This window comes from Phaseolus vulgaris, chromosome 8, assembly GCF_000499845.2.
Source record: "Phaseolus vulgaris cultivar G19833 chromosome 8, P. vulgaris v2.0, whole genome shotgun sequence".
Taxonomy (NCBI): Eukaryota; Viridiplantae; Streptophyta; class Magnoliopsida; order Fabales; family Fabaceae; genus Phaseolus; species Phaseolus vulgaris.
This window is the reverse complement of record NC_023752.2, coordinates 3,224,643-3,239,579: the sequence shown is the minus strand read 5'-3', so window position 1 is coordinate 3,239,579 and position 14,937 is coordinate 3,224,643. Positions and strand designations below refer to the sequence as shown.

The 14,937-nt window shown below is 35.6% G+C and overlaps 3 protein-coding genes across 5 annotated transcripts; 1 reads left to right on the top strand and 2 right to left on the bottom strand.

The window, feature by feature from the left end:
• Positions 1 to 151: 151 nt before the first annotated feature.
• LOC137825754 (pentatricopeptide repeat-containing protein At2g26790, mitochondrial) lies at positions 152 to 4,423 on the top strand. 3 transcript variants are annotated; one of them, XM_068631517.1, is made up of 4 exons: positions 152 to 2,807; positions 2,909 to 2,967; positions 3,194 to 3,347; positions 3,828 to 4,423. In XM_068631517.1, exon 1 carries the CDS (start codon positions 327 to 329, stop codon positions 2,736 to 2,738), a length of 2,412 nt encoding a protein of 803 aa, XP_068487618.1. In that variant the 5' UTR covers positions 152 to 326; the 3' UTR covers positions 2,739 to 2,807; positions 2,909 to 2,967; positions 3,194 to 3,347; positions 3,828 to 4,423. The 3 variants fall into 3 exon arrangements, with proteins under 3 accessions (XP_068487618.1, XP_068487616.1, XP_068487615.1); XM_068631515.1 differs by having other exon boundaries at positions 193 to 2,807; positions 2,909 to 2,963; XM_068631514.1 differs by having other exon boundaries at positions 193 to 2,807; positions 3,200 to 3,347.
• Positions 4,424 to 7,268: 2,845 nt separating this feature from the next.
• Positions 7,269 to 9,865, bottom strand: LOC137826836 (pentatricopeptide repeat-containing protein At5g06540-like). Its single transcript, XM_068632983.1, has one exon. The coding sequence runs from the start codon at positions 9,710 to 9,712 to the stop codon at positions 8,246 to 8,248; it is 1,467 nt and encodes a 488-aa protein (XP_068489084.1). The 5' UTR covers positions 9,713 to 9,865; the 3' UTR covers positions 7,269 to 8,245.
• Positions 9,866 to 10,683: 818 nt separating this feature from the next.
• Positions 10,684 to 14,108, bottom strand: LOC137824503 (transmembrane emp24 domain-containing protein p24delta7-like). Its single transcript, XM_068630171.1, has 4 exons — positions 13,775 to 14,108; positions 13,392 to 13,598; positions 11,404 to 11,480; positions 10,684 to 10,940 (listed from the first exon to the last, which is right to left on the bottom strand). The coding sequence occupies exons 1-4, from the start codon at positions 13,994 to 13,996 to the stop codon at positions 10,796 to 10,798; spliced, it is 651 nt and encodes a 216-aa protein (XP_068486272.1). The 5' UTR covers positions 13,997 to 14,108; the 3' UTR covers positions 10,684 to 10,795.
• Positions 14,109 to 14,937: the final 829 nt, after the last annotated feature.

Genomic DNA, 14,937 nt, shown 5'->3' with positions numbered 1-14,937 from the left:
AATTATCATTTAATCTATTAATCAAATTATATTATTTTAGATTAATGCGTACAAGTTAAATAGATGGAAAATATTGATGTATTTTTTAGACAAAAAAAAATTGGTTTTGATTTGAAAATAGGTAAAACATTTTGAAAAGAAAAAGAAAAATGCGGCGGCGAACAGAGTGTTTGGGTTGAGTGGGATGAAACTGAAGTTTTAATGTTTTCAAACTGCAAATATAAAATAACCTGGTTGAAAGCAAAATCAAAGGTTGTTGGTAGGGTGAAGTCGCCGCCACCACCATCATCACCACCACCACCGCCGCCGCATGTGTTCTCCTTTCCATGTCCATGCGGCTTCGTGCTTTCAACCTTTTTTTCAAGACCATTCACAAACCCAACCTAACACCCTTTTCACACCCATTTGCATCCACTGCACTCGCCCACTCCACCCCGCCCTCTTTCTCCGACGCCACCCCTTCCACGCCCCTTTCACACCCGTCCACCCTCCACGTTCTCCAAACCCTCCACCGTCTCCACCACCTCCCCGTGCTCGCCCTCTCCTTTCTCAACCACCTCCACCGCACCGGCTTCCCGCACACTCTCTCAACCTATGCCGCCATCACCAAAATACTCGCTTTCTGGAACCTCCCCAGAAAACTAGACTCCCTCTTCCACGACCTCATTACGCTCTCAAAACACCACCGTCTTCCCTTTCACCCCCTTCAACTCTTCGAAACACTCTTCCAGGACATGGACCACCACAACCTTTACTTGCTCAGAGCTTTTGATGGCTTTGTCAAAACCTGTGTCGGCCTCAACATGTTTGATGAGGCCATTGATTTCCTGTTCCAAACTCGGCGCCGCGGAATTGTCCCGGATGTTCTCACTTGCAACTTCCTCTTCAACAGGTTGGTGGAACATGGCGAGGTGGATAAAGCACTGGCTATTTATGAGCAACTCAAGAGGTTTGGTTTCAGACCCAATTGTTATACTTATACAATTGTCATCAAGGCGTTGTGTAAAAAGGGTGACTTGATGCAACCTGTTTGTGTGTTTGAGGAAATGGAGAGAGTTGGGATTACCCCTAATTCGTATTGCTATGCTGCTTACATTGAAGGGCTTTGTAATAACCATAGGTCTGATTTGGGGTATGAGGTGCTGCAGGCATTTAGAAAGGGGAATGCCCCTTTGGAGGTTTATGCATACGTTGCGGTTGTTCGCGGATTTTGTAATGAGATGAAGTTGGATGAGGCTCGGGGTGTTTTTGATGACATGGAGAGGCAGGGGGTGGTTCCTGATGTGTTTGTTTATTCTGCGTTGATTCATGGGTATTGTAAGGGTCATAATCTTCTCAAGGCATTGGATTTGCACGATGAGATGATTTCGAGGGGTTTGAAGTCGAATTGTGTTATTGTTAGCTACATTCTGCGTTGTTTGGGGAAGATAGGCATGCCTTTGGAAGTGGTGGATCAGTTTAAGGAACTAAAGGAGTCCGGGATGTTTCTTGATGGGGTTGTTTACAACATTGTTTTTGATGCTTTGTGTAAGTTGGGGAAGGTGGAGGATGCGATAGTGATGTCGGAAGACATGAAGAGCAAGGGTGTGGCTTTAGATGTTAAGCACTATACAACGCTTATCAATGGATACTGCCTTCAGGGTGATCTCGTTAATGGGTTTAGGGTGTTTAAGGAAATGAGTGATAAGGGTTTCAAACCTGATATTGTAACATATAATGTACTGGCGACTGGGTTGTCTAGAAATGGTCATGCTTGTGAGGCATTAAAGCTTTTGGATTATATGGAGAGTCAAGGTGTGAAGCCAAACACTACTACACATAAGTTAATCATTGAAGGTTTGTGTTCAGCGGGAAAGGTTTTGGAAGCCCGGGCGCATTTTAACAGTCTGGAAGATAAGAGTGTTGAAATCTATTCTGCCATGGTTAATGGCTATTGTGAAGCGAACCTTGTAAAAAAATCCTACGAAATTTTCCTTAAGCTGTCGAACCAAGGAAATTTGGCTAACGATGCTTCCTGTTTTAAGCTACTTACTAAACTCTGTTTGACAGGTGACACTGAGAAAGCTGTTATGTTGCTGGAGAGAATGTTGTTGTCAAATGTCAAACCTAGCATAAAAATGTTTTCAAAAGTTTTGTCTGCACTGTGCCAGGCTGGGGATATGGAGAGTGCTCTCTCTTTGTTTAATAGTTTTGTACTTAGAGGATTCACTCCTGATGTTATAATGTACACAATTATGATAAATGGTTATTGTAGGATGAATTGCTTGCAAGTGGCTTATGACCTCTTGCAGGATATGAAAAGAAGAGGGATCAAACCTGATGTCATTACCTACACAGTTTTACTTGATGGGAACTTGAAAGCAAATTTAAGAAGGTGTGTCTCTCCTCGTGGGAAAGGAAAGAGAACATCGAGTGTTTCCTCCACCTTGAGAGATATGGAGCAAATGGAAATAAATCCGGATGTTGTTTGTTACACTGTGTTGATTGATGGACACATGAAGACAAATGACTTTCAAGAAGCAATAAGCCTATTTGATAAAATGATTGACAGTGGACTAGAACCAAATACTGTAACATACACTGCTCTGGTCTCTGGCTTATGCAATAAAGGGCACGTGGAAAAAGCCGTTATATTGCTTAATGAAATGTCTTCCAAGGGAATGACACCAGATGTTCATATCATCTCAGCTTTAAAACGTGGTATTATAAAAGCTAGAAGGGTGAAATTTCATAATTAGTCAGTCAGTTATACGGTTTGCAGTTGGATTTATTCTGATTTCTAAAGTTTATCCAGTCAAAACCTAAAGGTAGAGCAAACTGACATATGCTATTGGCTTGTTTGCTAAGACTTATGACTGAAACATAGTTCTTTAATTACTGAGCTGAAGGATTGTGTTTCTTTCTACAGGTTGAAAAGAGAAGAACTATGCTGAAATTGCATATTGGTTACCATGTCATTGCATGTAGGTACGTATGGCTGTAATTTATACAAAATTAAAATGATACTTAATTATGACACTATAAGGAGTGTAGTTAAGTAGAGTTTAAGAAAGTTTTTCTTGTTTCTACTTATTTAGCTTAATATAACGTGCATATTGTGTTTGAAATGGAGTAATTTGAGTTTGTTGCAATTTAAATTTGGATTGAGGTCTTTCTTCTATATCTAATGAGGAATTTCTTCTGCATTGTAAAGAAACAGAAAAGTATATTCTACACACAGTAGTGAGGCTCGACATTCCTTACTGTACCGATGGCATCTTCCTGAATTGGCTTTTTTGTCCTGGAGTGACCCAGTCTTTACCATGTGATCTAAACATCGATTTCCCTTCTTTCAGAGTATGCCAAAGGTTTGTAACCCAACCCATATCAACTATCCTGTGAATATCAAGTAACTGTGCTCTATTATGATAACCCTCCCTACACTGAATGAAATAAAGATTTGTTGAATCTGATTTATATTGCCCTTGATCACAGTTTGTTTTCCAGTAAAAGTAACAAATTGTAGTTTAGTGAATGTGATTAATATTACTCTACGGTGATGAAAATAAACCTTGACAAACCGACAATCCAATGATGGTCCACACATCTTAAACCTCCCACTACATCTCTTGCATTAATTAAAGCATTGCCATTAACATTGAGTTTAATAAAGTGACAAGTGTCACAATTCAGTGAAATATCATGTAAAAAAAGTTAGGCACTTATGAATCTTAATTGTTGATTAATCTATGACTCAATCCTAATTTGAGAAGTTTAGACTTGAATTATATATTTTTGAATCATAAGATTAATGAAGCCATTTGATCCCAAATTTGTAGTAATCTCAGGAAATTAAGGAAAGATGGAGCAGAGGGCTAAAGGACGAATAGAAAGGTATTAGAAGATAGAAAACAAGGAGTTGGACACCCAGGATTCTTGCTCAGGCGAACATGTCTCGCTTAGGCGAGAATGGTCCAAAGGCAAACCTAGTTCCAGTACTAATGCTCGCCCAAGCGCTAAGAAATCACCCATAACTCGCTCAAGGCTCGCCCAAGCAAGAATGCTCCAGAGACCAAGTGCCAAGCTCACTCGGGATCGCTATGGTCTCGCCTAAGTCTTGCCCGGGGCTCACTTGAGCGAGAGTGTTCTAGAGAATGGGGGTTTTTGATAAAAGATTTCGCTCAAGCGAAATATGGTCCGTTTGAACAAGATATCACAAATCCAAGCCCAAATTGTTTAAATATGAATGTAGGGCAGAGATGGGGGGATTGGAAGAAACCCTAGAAGACAACCATTAAGGAGAAAAACCCTCGATCTTCATCTCTTGTTTTCCATCATCTTTTGGTGCATATAATGGCTACTATGAGTAGCTAATCTTCTTTTCTTTTGAGATTGAATGTAAAATTATGATAATATTTATATATGATATTTTGTTCTTATTGGATATTGTTATTTTCATTTAATGCATAAAAGCTTGATTTTTTATTATTGAATTAAATCCTTGGATTTGATTGGGAAGTATTTTTGATGATCTGACCTAAATGAAGATACTTTATATTTTTTATGCTAGGAATAAATTTTAATATATCAAATGCTTTATCTTTTCTTAATGATAATAAATTTGTTTAATAGCTGATGAATCAATGATTAGGAGATGTTTGAGGAATCAATGTGAATAACTCTTTTTGTTGCATTAATATCAATTATGTTAAAATATTGTATGTTTTTATTTATTTAAAATACATGTGAGTAAGAAAGATTAACTTTAATCTCAATTTTATTAATTAAATTTTTATAATATATTCTACTCTATTTTTATTTAATTTACATATAAACTTTATTCAAACAATAACAATATATTTTGAATTAAACTATTGTAAATATTTCAATATTTAGTGAATGTTACACATTAAAATTTTGATAATTTTTTTTTATTGTAGGTTCGATATCCTTGTAGTATTCTCTGCATTGTATCTACATACTTGGTTGGTTGCAGTCAATAGACACAATTATTTGGTGATTTCCAATAAAATGAGATGATTTGCCTTTGGATGCTTTTGTTATTTTGTAACTGAAAGAGGAGAGTTAAAGAAAATTGGAAGATAAAAAAAGAGGGAGGAAGCCCTTCTCCTACAAAATTGAATAAATAAGCCTTCCGCCAAAAAGAAACAGAAGCTAACCACTGACGAAATTTAATTATAAATCTACAATGAGGACTATTTTTTTTATAAAATTGTCAAAATGCCTAGTAAATAAGCTGAATAGAAGATCATCTTTTCATGAACCTGTTAGGGTCCTGAAGAACCTCTGACCTTTAGGAGCACAGTCCTGCAGACTCAACCATGTGACAGTTCTAGCAAGTGGACAGCTAAACATAAAATGTTTGTTTTCCCATCTATGATATTCACACTTCCATTTATTAATTGCAATGGTCTATTACTTTAGTTATCTAAAACAATATGCAATCAATTAATCCTCATGAAAACAATACAAGAGTATTTCCAGAGAGAATTCGTATTGTACGGTTTATATCCTGTCTCACTATACTTACTATCATGCTTTGACCCTTTCCAACTATAGATTTTTGTTTGGAGATAGTCCTAACAGGTTTTTTAGGAATACTCGGATTTATTAAGGAGGGAAATAATTGTAATGTGACACTGAAATCTGGATGGAACTATCAGATCCTTTATGATGCCTTTCATGTTCCCCTAATTGTTAGCAGTGTCTGCTTTCTTTAGGTTTATTCTATATTGATTATAGAAGCTGCTGACATATTATCCAAATTTATGTTAAACTTTAAGCTTACATTTCTGGCAAATTTCCCCTTGCATTTCCTCTCTTGTACCCTAACGTTCCTTGGTCCCTCATAGCAAGCTTTTAAGAGTAATCAATCTGTTGTGTAATTTTGGACACTCACATTGCATCGTCATGTCATGTTTTATAGAATATAGAAAGATGTTTTGCTATTTTTGCTAGTTAAGTTTATTGACCTTAATAGTTGGGGAATGCTTAGTTTAATTATTCTCATGAGAAGTTATTCTGATTTCATGTGATTTTCAAATGCCTTTTAACTTTATATATGGTATGTGGCATTTCTTTCTAAAACACTGTTGGCCTCGTTATATACCTCTTTACCAGACTCATGTTCAAGTTCGGTACTGATATGAAAACATATAATCCTTCTCGTCTTTTTGTTTAGTTGAGATTCAATATTGATCTCCAGTTTCCACCTCTTTGCAGCTTCTTTTGGGCATTATTATTTTTGCGATGCCTCTATCCATGTATTTTCCCTCAACGAATATACTAGAAGATCTGCTGTTAACAGTGAAATCAGATAAAGACTAACTCTGTAAAGTATCCGTTGGTGGAAGAACACAACCATGATATTATACTGCTATCCGAATACAATTCTTTGGTAAGCCAACTTTTATTTCAATTATAGTTTTCCTTATGTCTCTTTTAAGCACATGAAAACAAGGTACTGGTGTAGGTCTAGCAATTTAGCTACCTCATCTGTGGTGTTGTAAGTATTTAGTTCATTAATTTTGATGAAATTAGTCCTCTTGTGACATCTAACTAACCGCATGAATATGATCTTGTGTCCCGTGATTGATTTTTCTTACAAAATGATAAATATATACGTGCAGGTTTATATGGACTTTTTCGTGTTCCATGTCTAGCTAAATCCCGTGAGTACAATTTTGGATGTGATGAAAGAGGGAAGTGGAGATGAAAAGAAACAACACACTCAAATATTGATCCACTATAAACCTATCCTGTGTGCCTAGCTTTTGCTGTCACATGAAAGTGGGAATTAATGATGTTATAATAATTGCTTGCCAATTACTCGGTTAGATTACGGTTTACTAAATCATTGTTTCCATTGGCCTGACGAAGCCTCATTTCTACAACATTGTATGATTTCAAGATTGAATAAAAATAATATTTGTTGACTTGCAATATTAATGTTGATCGGTGTGTTTGGATGCGAGTATATATTATTAAGAAATAAATTTTAAATCGATTTTATAGGATTGAGTTAGATTTAAAATTTATTTATAAATTAGTTTTATAAGATTGAATTAAAAAAAAAAAAAACAAGTATGATACCTGTCGTTCTCTAGTTTTATTAAGATTCGAGTAATCTCCTTTTGTTAGTCACTTTATAACAGCTATAGTTAAAATTACTTAGGAACGGCTCATCCATGCCTCTAAATATTTTAAAAGATCTCTTGTACGTCGAAGTGTACAATCAGATATAAAAAACAATAATTATACAACAGAAATTTAAAAACCATAAACAAAACTAGACAAAATCTATAATACAGAACCATTAAGGAGGTCCATAAAAGGGTTTCCCCAAAAAAAGTTGTGATTGCTGGAATACAAGGTAAAAAATTATTTAATATTTACCGGAATCAAACGGGACAACAGAACTACCACTCCCGGCCACTCCCGGCGGTTTCAATGTTCTTGGAATTACGGAGCCTTGGGCCTCAACTTCTCTGCCAGATCATATAGGTTGTAGTAAAGGTAGTTTACAAAGTAATAGATTAAAGAAGTGTTACTATAGTGTATCATCTGGTGAGCCTTAGATCATAATTCCCTCAGTAGAAAATCTTCAAGTTAAATAACAAATCTGATCAATCATATACATGCCTGTATGCTATAAGATTAGAACCTTTTATTGATAGCTCTTCTGCACTAGGGTTGACAATCCTTCAACAATCAGCCGCACGATACTGTCATTTGATCATTATTTCAACTAGTTATAGTATGGTTAGCCCTGTTCCACGAAAGAAAATACATCCACACTGTAATGACCCAAACTTTCAAGCAAACATCGAGTGATTGTAGATGAGCATTATTTTAGAGTCAGATCCAGCTTCTGCTTGTTTAATCCATCATAGAACAAAATCATCAACTTTTATTTGCAAGAATAACACCAAACTTGCTGCTTCATGAGATATATACAGAAACAGTAGGTTCCTGAAAATCTTCATCAGTACCAATGCCTCAACTGAAAATTGAAGCGAGACTTCAAGAAATCATCGGGTGATCCAAATTTGAAGTAGAACAGTGCAGGGAAACCGTTATTAGGTCATCTAACAATACTTTCAACCATTCTACTTGCCGATTTGCTGTCTTGTATCAACAGCGTACTGGCTTATGGAGATTCCGTGCAAACAGCTCTACGCCTGCGCTGCACAGAGGGTATCACCATTGCCTTGCATGATGATTGCTTTGCATGCACACCTAACCTTCATCCTTCCACCCAACTACAACCAGGGTTTTTCCTTGCTCCACTAGATAACAAGGCTTGTCTCATCTCATTGGCTTCAACAGGCCGGCCTGCTGCAACATAGATATCACGCAGGAGAATATAGTATCCTCCTTCATCTGGTTTCAACTCCAACAACTTCTTTATAATCTTTTCCCCCATGTCAACATCACCATGAATCCTGCAAGCTCCAAGCAGAGCTCCCCAAACAACGTCATTGCATGGAATCGAAATATTTGTAAGTAGATCATAAGCCTCCTGTAATCGCCCTGCACGCCCCAACATATCTACCACGGCTCCATAATGCTCGATCCTAGGTTCAATTCCATAGTCCCTTTCCATTCTCTCAAACAATCTAATTCCATCATCCACCAACCCCTTATGAGCAAAGGCAACCAGAAGCGCCAGAAGTGTCACTGAATCAGGGACAACCCCGGAACAAACCATCCATTCAAACAACCTGAAAGCATCATCAGCATTCCCATGGTTCGCACATACGGTGATCATCGAGTTCCATGTGATCAAGCTCCTTCTCGTCATCCCATGAAACACGTACCACGCCTCATCCAAGCATCCACACTTCCCATACATATCAATGAGCGCATTGCAAAGCGCAACCATCCACCCAAACCCATTCTCGTTCACGAAATGGTGAACCATTCTCCCTGTCTCTACATCTCCCAAAGTAGCACAAGCTGAGATCACGCTCACCATGGTTACCTCGTCTGGCCACACCCCGGCATGCCTCATCTCCCTGAACAACTCCAGAGCATCCCTGGGTCGACTCGCCCGAGAATACCCCGACAACATGGCAGTCCACGTGACCACATCCCTGTGGGGCATTTCATCAAACACCCTCCTCGCAACGTCCAACTCACCAGCCTTTACGTGCGCCACAAGCAACCCTGACCAGGACACAACATCAACCTCCAAACCCAGGTGCAAAACATCCTCAAATACCCTTCTTGCCAAAAGGGTCATCCCCCTATGGGCATACAAGTGTATCAGCCCGTTCTGGACGTGCAAGTGGCAGCAAAACCCGAACTTCAAAACGGCGCCATGTATGTCGTTGTGGTGGGTCAAAGGGGTGGTTCTTGAGCGGGACTTGAGCAAGAAGGTGAAGGAGAACTGATCCGGGGCGATGTCGTTTTGCCTCATGACGTTGAAGAAGAGGGAAGAGACAGAAGGGGAGGCGGAATGGGAGTGGGCGCGTATGAGGGTGTTGTAGAAGAAGGTGGTTCGGTGGGGCATTATGTCGAACATGTGGTGAGCGTAGCGCAAGTCGCCCATCGGAGACACCGCAGCGAAGCGAAAGAGCTTGCCGAGGACCACCACGTGGTCATGGAGGTGCATGCGGAACGCGTGCGCGTGGAGGATCTTGAGGTCGGGCATGCACGTGCACCTCTGGGCCATGTGGGCAAGGGTTGTAGCAACAGTGGCGCTTCCCATTGTTGCTGCAATGCAAAACGCACACTGTTCCGCAGATACCAAACGTTGGGAACGAAACGAGGATATTACAGTTACCTTTGTTTTCTGTTCCCTTAGAAGGAAGAGAGTCTCATGGTAGCAGCACAACGCTTAAACGAACATGCATGTATGTGATGTGATAATTATGTAATTTAAAAATAAAATTAAAAACTTTCTGTTCAATATTTTGGACCATTTTTTTTTTCAATTATAACGAGAGATAAAGCAATCTGAAATTATATATATGCAACCATATACTTGTGTTTTTTTATACATCAACACGAGATTAACTGTCATATCTTTTATGAAAAAGATATATTACAAATTAAATAAAAATGAGTATTTATATAATTATCAAATAGTTACTTGTTTATAGATAGGTGTTAATTACCTTACCTTGTATTAACAGGATAGTGGCAAAAATCAGGAGTAAGAAAGATTTCGCACATTTTTTTAAATTACAACAGATAAAACAATATATAACATCATTGTTTTAAGGTTTAATGTGATTAAACTATGGTTAAATCTGTGTTGGTAAAATAATTAAATAATATTAAAAACATGATATAATGGTTATTTAACACTAAAAAATTTATGTATTCTCAAAATTTAAGATACACATAAAAATCTAAATTAAATATATTGCAATATTACGTCTCAATTTCAAAATAATAATTTATATTAACAATCACAAGATTTTATCTAAAATTAAAAAAAAAATTCTATTTATTAAATAAAACTATCAAAATAACATCGATTGAATATTTTTCATTCACACATATATATAGTAGTTTTTTACCATTATTTTCAGTTTTTTATTATTTTTTCGATTTTTCTTATTCAAACCGAAAGATTAGAAATAGAGATTACGAAAATATAACATAAGCTAGTATAAAAATTCTATTTATATGATTTAATTATCACATGAAGTGTTATTAACATGATCGCAGGTAGATAAAATTATTAAAAGGAAAAACGCAATCTAAATACTGTATATATCAAACAATCAGTCAAGACTGTCAAGTGCCAAAAAGAACCAAGCTAAGTTTTTCAATAAAAGCCATCCTAGAGGAGCTTCTTCCTCTCAAAGAATGTCTTCAAATGCCACAGTTGCAAACCAGCCACAGACAAGCAAACTAAAATTGAAATGAAACTGTAGTTGAACATCTTGGTGTTAGTCTCGTCGGTAAGCTCTTGCATCTCTATCTCCCTGTATCAAATAAATGCCATCAAAATTCACCAAAAACTCTATAAGAAAATGGTAGGTAAGAAGTAAGAAGATGTTTTTATTCTCTTATGTGTGTATTTACATCACTTATAAGAGATATATATATTAGTGTATAGAGATTTTCTTTCTCCAAATTACAATGTAAGGATCTACTAATCATAAGATTTTATTATTATTAAATTAATTATATATAATTGGTACAATATTGCATACAATAATTACGTAATACTTAGAATTTTAAATTTAGAGTGTGTGATTGTGATCATATTGAAACACCAGATTGGATATCATTTATCAGTTTCATCACACCCTTCCTTCCTTGGTTTGTTGTCACATTTATACTCTTGAATAGTATAAACACTTGGTAATATATAGTTAATACAAGGCATACATACAGAGAGAGATCCATCTCTGAAACTTGATGGCAGAAACTATGAATTTGTACCTTTCACGAAGATAAAACATCTCGTCGTGGATAGATGTGACGGCCTCATTCAACTTCCTTAACTCCAATTCCATTTCCTAAGATGTCAAGAAAACACACAAGATCATAAATCCCACATCCCTTTACCCGACAAAGATAGGTTGAGGTTTAGAATTAGCTTATTCATGTTTATTAACTTCATTCATGAAAAACCCTTCAGGTGTTAGACAGGAAATATAACAATGATAGACTGAAATGAATAATCACACTAAAATACATGTTAACTGTTCGTAAATCCCTATACTCTTACAGGTTCTGCTTGCTGTATGTTTCCGTTATTCGTTCAACCTAACTTATTTCAGAATTTCCATGGACTTGGCCCTTTACACAAATATAAATATGCAATTTTATCATAGAAAAAGTAAACAACATTAAATTTCAAAGAAGAACAAGTTAAATGAAGAACACTGATATTAGCCTATCTGCTACTGATTGATTGAACACAATCTACACTTACAAGTTGCCAATCCCATTTGGTAGAGAAAAATTTAGTAGCAGATTAATGAGCACTGCAAAATATAGCTGACGGGTTCTAAAAGAAATTAGAGCTGATAATTATAGTGCAGGTGGTGGCTCAATAGAATCTACCTATGTTCAAGCTCAAACAATGCATAATATGCTTTGACTTTGGCTTAATTAAATGAACAGAAATACATGACATGTATCTGAGAAGTAAACATTTGATTATTTAATATTGAGATGCACAAACATTCAATACACAAATATAAAGTAAAGCTAACACTAAAAAAAACGGAAAGCTATTTGAAAAATAAACAAATAAAAGGTGCTCTATTGAAACAAGAAATAAAAATTCAAAAGCTACCTAAAGCCAATTTAAATAAACTTCTCAACAATCACTTCAAAAAGGTGAAACAAAATCAAACTTCTATAAGGCTCCAATTGGAAGGTGTGAGATTCAAGGACTTGTGAGTCCTATGTTGAAGTATGGGGTTCAAGTGTGAGACTTATATGGTCTTGAATTCCCCTACTACAATAACTAATTTATGTGATGTGATTCTCTCAATATTATTATCAATTGATATTAATTGAACCATGAGTTTAATTATATATTTATTTTATATTGTTTTGACATATCTTAATTTGTAAATCTATATTTAATTTTTTATTTAATTATAATCAATTTATATTATTTTTTTTATAATTATTCAATTTTTAAGTAGTAATAAAAAATAGTAAATATTTTGATTGAATTTCTTTAATTTTAATTTTTTATAAATAAATATTTTTATTAAATTTCTTAAAAAAAAAATTATACACGGGCTAACTCAGATACCCATGGACTAACCAAAAAGAGAAATTAGTCCATGTTCAATGTGGGAACGAGCTTATGAATTAATCCATATTGTCATCCTTATAACCAATCCACTTGAGCAACTAGGTTACAAAGTATGATGGAATTTCTGACACAATTGCAAGTTGCGAGAGATTCATAAAGCCTTGCCTCTCCATCTATAATAGCTAGTTTATTGGTGTGGTTCTCCCATAGCTTTTATCAACTTTTGTCTCAAAAAAAGCTATAAAGTGCAATTTTAGCTCATTGATTATGAGTTTATTTCTTCTGTAAGTGTTCGTGAATAAGTTTATCCAAATTAACGCTAGTAAGATATTATATATATCCCTTCACACTTACAATGCAAAATGTTAATTCAAAATTCTTGCCAACTCCATGCTTAGGAAATATTAGTTTATTAATAGTTCATAATAAGTCTCTCCACATCTTCAAACTAAGATGAAGCAATTATTTGTATATGCATTTCTGATAGAAGAATCTAATAGATAGAAAAGTTCAGTATAAAATGTGTTTAGCATAATGAATCATAAATATGACAGACAACAAGGCATGACGAATTGATAAGACTCCAAACTAGTCTTCCAACAGTACCAATCATACCCACGAATTCTATGAGAAGGAAGATGGTAAGACTTACATCAATCTGGCCTTTCTTGGCAACATTGTTCCAGTCCTTGGCAGCAACCCCAGTTTTCCAAACAAAATCAATGGTAACAGGATCCATGGTCTGCGCTTGCACCGAAAAACAAGCGGTGTAATCACCAGACTCAGCTGCAGTAAATGCAAAATCACCAAAAAGCACATTATCCCCATAGTGATAACCGTGTCCATGAGGCGAACGCACCTGGCAACAAACCACGTTATGCAAAACCAATATGTGCCCAAAAAATGCAAGATATTTTAAATTCAAAAAACTCAATGCGAGTCATTTTTCTCAAACGTTTTCTTTATGACTAAAATCAAAATTCATGAATTATAATAAAACCGAAAGAGTAGATTGAATCGCGATGAGGGGCGTACCCTAACAGAGATCTTGTGATCATCAGGAACGGTGCCGACATTGTTGTGATTAACGACGTGGTAATTGCCGGCGGAGATGACGTTGGCCTTCATATCCTCGGAAATGCACTTGGGATGAGAGGATCTCACCTCGAACAGCATTGAATCCACAATGCTACACATCAATGCAGGGGCCAGAAGAAAAACAATAAGAACATGATGAAGATTGGACATTATGGCCATCGAATCTTCTCAATTTCAGATTTGAGGATAATGAAAATACGATTTGTTTTTCTATGGGAATGAAGAAGCAATCAAAGAGATAATCCACGAGAGCGCCCAACTCAAAACTGGGAAATGCACAACTAACTTAACTACCACCAATATCAGAATTCTCCTTTTTTTTTTTTTGTAAAAGAACATTTTGGTCCTCAAATTAATTCAATTATTACATACAATGTCCGATTATGTAATAATATTAATGTGTTTACAGATTAAAATAAGAATAAATTTAATAATTTAAATAAAGCAATGGAAAAATTCAAAATATCATTCCATATTTTTTAGTTTCAATTTTAAATATATGACAGTGCCCCTAACTTTTTTTGTGTTAAAATTACATTTATAACAACTAGTCTCGCATAGCTGTATTTACATTTTTTAAATCTCTATATTTTTTATTTTATTCTTTTATCATTTATATATTTATATTTAATATTGAAAAATTTAATTAAATAATTATGAATACAGGAATGAGAAAGTACATAAATTATCTAGGTGCATCTACTAATATATTATGAAAAATATAGTCAACATAATAATTATAAAGGTAAATTTACAAAATATCATGCAATTTACCTAGCCAACAATACTTACCATGAATTTGGTGTTTTAAAAAATTTAGTAATAAAATATAAACTTAATATATATATATATATATATATATATATATTTTCTAAAGAAGAAAGCACTAATTTAATTTACAATGTCATAGTTTTGCGTAATAAATTCTAAGACACTTAAGGATGGTAATACAAGGTGAGCCATGCAGGCCGACCTGAAGCCCGCTAGTAAAAAATGCGGGACGGACTCAGTAATTCAACCCGTTTCGTTTAAGTCCATCTAACATAATCCATAACTCGCAGTCCGCGCGGGCCAACAACCGGGTAGGCTGACCCACTAAC